General features: G+C 52.9%; 1 protein-coding gene across 2 annotated transcripts; it reads left to right on the plus strand.

Moving 5' to 3' along the window:
* Positions 1–262: 262 nt before the first annotated feature.
* LOC118640645 (cytochrome c oxidase assembly factor 6 homolog) lies at positions 263–5,407 on the plus strand. Of its 2 annotated transcripts, XM_036277618.1 has the most exons (3): positions 263–317; positions 689–847; positions 5,117–5,407. In XM_036277618.1, the coding sequence occupies exons 2-3, from the start codon at positions 704–706 to the stop codon at positions 5,210–5,212; spliced, it is 240 nt and encodes a 79-aa protein (XP_036133511.1). In that variant the 5' UTR covers positions 263–317; positions 689–703; the 3' UTR covers positions 5,213–5,407. The 2 variants fall into 2 exon arrangements, with proteins under 2 accessions (XP_036133511.1, XP_036133513.1); XM_036277620.1 differs by lacking the exon at positions 263–317 and having other exon boundaries at positions 628–847.
* The last annotated feature ends 277 nt before the right edge of the window (positions 5,408–5,684 follow it).

Here is a 5,684-nt window from a genome sequence, read left to right on the forward strand (position 1 = left end):
AGCCGGACTCCCGGCCGAGGCCGAAGCCGCTCGGAGGAGCCCGCCCCACCTCCGCACCCGCGGGCACCGCCTCCCTGGCCGAGGAGGGCGGAAGTCCCGCCGCAGGTGAGCGAGCGGAGCCGGAAGTCCCGCCCCTGGCCGTCCACGGCAGCCCGGGAGGGTCAGTGCAAGGCCGCCGGGCCCCGTGGGACGTGTGGCCGCCGGCGGCGAGGTCTCGGCGCGCCTTGCCCCAGCCCGCGGGCGACGCGACCCCGCGGGGCGCCAGGACTCGGCCCCGCGCTGCCTGACCGGGGCCGGCGGGACCGCGGGGCCGAGAGGTGCGTTCGCTCCGGCGGCGGGGCGCGCGGGTGCGGACGGGGTCCCGGTGGGCACGACGGGAGGGGCCTGGCGCTGCTCGCCGGGTCGGCCGGTGCCCGAATGGGAGCGGGCTGGTGCGAGCAGCACCTGGTCAGAGGGCGCCGCCGCCCCCGCGTGCACGGGGAGACCCTGTGATGGTGGCCGCGGGCGCCGTGGACTCCGCACGACGGGCGGGGAGCGTCGGGAGCCGCGCTCCGGGGCCGGGGGTGTGGGCCGATTACTTTCGGCTGCACCTTGAACGTCTCGAGGGGGGACTTTGAAAAGCCGGGGTTGCGGGAACCACAGCGTTTTTCCCTGCTTCTCTTCATGTCAGACGCACCTTGGCCGACAGGTCGCGCCCACGAGGATGGCAGCCCCGTCTCGGAAGGAGAGGCAGGCCTGCTGGGGAGCCCGCGACGCCTACTGGAAGTGCCTGGACGAGAACACGGAAGACACCGCTCGGTGCTCGAAGCTAAGGCGCTCGTTCGAATCCACCTGTCCCCCGCAGTGGGTGAGCCGCGTGGACCTGTGCCTCCGGGTTGGCATCGCAGAGGGTGCGGGGTGGGTGCAGGCTGTGAGCCGAACCGCCGTCGGGCGGGCCGCGTCTACGCGACGGTGAGCAGCAGAGAAGCCTGTCTCATCACGCAGGCACCTTATGGGCCTATATCACGCTGACCTTTGGAAAACGTCACCTGACACTTTAAGGATCATTGAAAAGCCAAACAAATACATGAATATAGCCAAACAAATCCAACCCACTAGATTGGTAGACTTCTCCAGGATCTGCCTAAATGACAGTATTTAATCTTTGCCAAGAGTAGGCAATTCATCGGCCTAGAGCTACTCTCACAAATAAAGGATCCCAGTTGCCCACCCAAAATCACATAGTCGTATACCCCCAATATAATGAAGAGTGTAGTAAGTAAAAGAAAATGTTCATATGGTAGATTTTGCCACCAGCTGCCCAAGTGCCTTCCTGACAGGTGTTCCGCTCTGCATGGCCGGGCCTTGGTATGGGAGGGGCTGGAAAAGGGAACTAAGGTCATTGAGCTTATTAGTACGTGATCCTGTGTGTGTGACACCCCTTCATCACTGTGAAGTGGTGGCACGGCCGGGAGTCACTGCCTTAGTCACCCTTTAAGATGAGTGCTGTTGCTGTCAACGTCCAGAAGAGGCCACTGCAGCGCGGAGCATGGGGTCAGATGCTGGGTGCTGGTCACTGAATAGCAGAGCTGTCATTCTTGGTCAGGCCCAGCTGGCTGATGTGGGGGTGCGGTGAGCGCCTCGGTCGCAGACCCTGGGGGTGCGGTGAGCGCCTCGGTCAGACACTGGGGGTGCGGTGAGCGCCTCGGTCAGACCCTGGGGGTGCAGTGAGCGCCTCGGTCGCAGACCCTGGGGGTGCGGTGAGCGCCTCGGTCGCAGACCCTGGGGGTGCGGTGAGCGCCTCAGTCAGACCCTGGGGGTGCGGTGAACGCCTCGGTCGCAGACCCTGCGGGTGCGGTGAGCGCCTCGGTCACAGACCCTGGGGGTGCGGTGAGCACCTCGGTCAGACCCTGGGGGTGCGGTGAGCGCCTTGGTCGCAGACCCTGGGGGTGTGGTGAGCACCTCGGTCAGACACTGGGGTGAGAGCTGTCGTGTACGTCTGCCCAGCTGGTGGGCTAGTTGCAGACGAGCCCCTCTCCTGTTCAGTCCTCAGAGCTCAGGAGCAGCTGGGGTCAGACCTGTCATTCCAGTGTCGCCGGACCGAGTCCAGCAGAGTTCTCCATGAGCAGAGCAACTAGACCTCCAGGATATCTGGTCCCAGTATCGATTTCGGATGTCTTTTTCCTGTAAAACTTAAAAAAGTCTCAGATTCCAAATGCTGGCATGCGCACTGCTACCCCGCATCCCGTTTGGTGGGTTGCAGGCCACCTGCGTGATATGTACACAGCACCTCTCAGGAAACGCAGTCGATTCCTTAGCCTTTCCGAGAAGGTGCGTGTGGTGGCCCTCGACTAGCTGACAGGGAGGTGAGGGCTGGGAGCAGGCCTTCCAGGCGGAGAGGGGTAGATGCACAGGCATTGGGCAAATGCAAAGGAAGTGAGCTCGTTCAGGAAATGGCGTAGCTGTGGTGGGGGCTGGTGGTGCATTCAGAGGATGGACAGGTGGACAGAGATGAAGCCATGAAGGGCCTTGGTCTTACTGAGGAGTTTGGATGTTGACCTTGAAGGCAATAGGGATACCTTGAAGGATCTCTGAAAGACCTTTAAACAAGAAAGTGACAGGGTCAGATTTGGGTTTCAGAAAGACTACTTGGTAGCAGTGTGACAGATGAACCAAGGAAGGAGAAGATAGTGGGTCAAGAGCTGTAGCACAGCCCCAGTGAGAGTGCGGCTGTCCCATGGAGCCCGGAGGGAAGGAGAGGGGGAGGCCGGTGGGAAGGGGGCAGCCACTGGGGCAGGTCCTGGGGAGAAGCACGTGTGGAGAGGAGCTGCGTTCTGGACGAGTCGGGACAGAGATGTCAAAGAACCTCTACTGGGATCGTCCACTAGGCTGCTGGAGAAGAGACAGGCAATGCAAAGACCTGTTGATTGCCACAGAGACGCTAAGGACATTGTCCACTCCTCCTGTGGCGTCTCTCATGTGACAGTCTAGCCAGCCTGAGACCACCAAAAGTAAAGGTACAGTCTGACAGATGTATCAACACGCTGTAACCAGGGAGACTGCACACCAGAGAACTGTGGGCATCTCCTCAACCAAAGGGAAGGCATTACCATAGGATGTGGGGGAAGGGGGTGGTTTATGACATGGAAACCAAGTGGTGCTTTAAGAGGCTGAGGGCAAAACAGGGCTTAGCATAGACAGGCCGTCAGCTCTGGGCTGAGAAGTGGACTTCGGACCCTGTTTTCCACAAGGGGAGAAGCTGCACGCCGTGTTCGGAAACTCCTTATCTGAGGCCTGCTGCTGGGCTGCTCTGTGTCAGCCACTCAGGTCCTCCTGCAGAGCGGGGTCTCTCATCCCTACTGCACAGCCTCAAGGAGCAGGGTTCTGATGTCTCTGATGTTCGAGACAAGGCTTCTTGGTAATAAGAAAGCAGTCGTCACCCAGAGGAGTCTCTCAGGAGACCCTCGGCCGCGTGTGCTGGGAGACTCGTTCCCTGGGCGCCTCCGCTTGGCCCGTCCCAGATTGAGCCGGGCTGGGCGGGCGCCTACACCCTCAGCCTAAGCTCACTCTCCCTGCCTCCGGCGCCGGGTGCTTACGAAGTGAATCCTGAGAAAGGCTTCTAACGAAAGAACTGGGGGTGTCTCTTCTGATGGTGGAAACATGACCCTGTGCCCTGGGCTGCAGAGCACCTTAGACCCACAGCTCTGGTCCCCTTGGTCTCCTGCCCCCGGAATGCACCGCTTCAGGGCATGGACTTCAAGAGACTTGGAATTCTTTTCTTTAATTCATCTGTTGCCCCCCACTTCGTCCCACCCCCCGCCCCTCAGTTTGTTCTGTGTGTCTGTGGGTCTGTTTGGAATTCTTTTCTTTAATTCATCTGTTGCTCCCCACTTCGCCCCACCCCCCGCCCCTCAGTTTGTTCTGTGTGTCTGTGGGTCTGTTTCTATTTTGCTGTTCATGCATGTTTTGCTTTTTCAGACTCAACGTATAAGTAAAACCAAACAGTATTTCTCTTTCTCTGACTTATTTCACTTCACATAATGTACTCTGGGACCATCCATGTTGTTGGAAATGTTAAGATTTCAGTCTTTCTTATTGCTGAGTAATATTCCATTGTGTGTATAGACTTCCTCTTCATTATCCAATAGTCTGTTGACACCTAGGTTGCTTCCATATCTTAGCTGTTATAAATAATGCTCAATGAACATAGGAGTGCATGTATCTTTTCAAGTTAGGGGTTTTATTTTTTTTTTATATCCTCACCCAAGAACATTTTTGTATTTATCCTCAGATAGAGTGGGAAGGAGAGAGGGAGGAAGAGAGAGAGAGAAACATTGACGTGAGAGAGACACATCGACTGGCTGCCATCCACATGACCCCAACCGGGGCCGGCGCCAAACCGCAACCGAGGTTCATGCCCTTAGCGGGAACCGAACCTGGGACTCTCTGGTCTAAGGGCCAAGGCTCTAACCACTGAGCAAAACCAGACAGGGCTAAAATTATGTTTTATATTTTTGTGGTGTTGGTTGTAACTTCTTTATTTATGATTTTATTTGGGCTCTCTCTTTATTTTCTTGATGAGTTTGACTAAAACCTTGTCAGTTTAGTTTATCTTTTCAAAGAACCAGCTCTCAGTTTCATTGATCTTTTCTATTTTATTTCTGCTCTGATCTTATTTCCTTTCTTCTGTTTACTTTGGGTTTTGTTATTTTTCTGGTTCCTTTAGTTGTAAACTTGGATTGCTTGTGAATTTTCTTGTGTCTTGAGGTGGCCTGCATAGCTATAAATGTCTCTCTTACAACTGCACTGTTGTATCCATAAATTTTGAAAATTTGTTTTCATTTGTCTCAAGGTAATTATTTGATTTCCTGTTTGATTTTTATTACATATAAGAAGGGTCATGGCTTATTCAAGTGCTCAACAGGGTCTGTAACTCAAAAAGGGGCATGGCTTATTAGTCTCTACCCTCTCCCAAGACTTTCCTACATCAAATGCACTGGTTTGAAATGGTTCAAGAATATAAATGACTCAGAAAACTTACATAATTTATATTTAATAACTTGTTACATTTAAATCTGTGCTTTTGTTCATCTAAGCTGCATATTTGCCTTATTTCAAACTCTTTTTTTCTCAACAGATAAAATATTTTGACAAAAGAAGAGACTACTTAAAATTTAAAGAAAAATTTGAAGCAGGACAATTCCAGCCTACAGAGAAAACTGCAAAGTCGTAGGCGGTCCCTCGCCGGTCAGAATGTAGGAGCATTTTTTCTGGACGTTCGAAAGTACCCCGTTGACTGGGGAGCAATAGTAGTTCGAGTCATGGTGAACATCAGTACTTCTGTATAGTTTAATCATTTAAACGATAAGTAATAGGAGGATCCATCAGTCAGACAATGTGGAACTGAAATAAAATGGTATGAAATATGCTTAGTTTTAATGTAGTGAGAAATCTATATTTTTAAAAATTACAGCCTATTATAAAAACACATGCACCTATTTTTTGTTTGTTTGGAGGATGATAGTAGGTAAGTATTATTATAGATAAGTAGGTTGTCATGATGTGTACTAGGAGTTACCATTTTAATACAGGCACACACACAAAAATGATGATTAGAAGAATTTCAGCTATACAGATAAAATGACAGAGACCGTCTATAAACAGCTTAGCTAATATCATACTTAATGATGGCACAATGAATGTTT

The sequence above is a fragment of the Molossus molossus genome, unplaced genomic scaffold (genome assembly GCF_014108415.1).
Source record: "Molossus molossus isolate mMolMol1 unplaced genomic scaffold, mMolMol1.p scaffold_m16_p_23, whole genome shotgun sequence".
Lineage (NCBI taxonomy): Eukaryota > Metazoa > Chordata > Mammalia > Chiroptera > Molossidae > Molossus > Molossus molossus.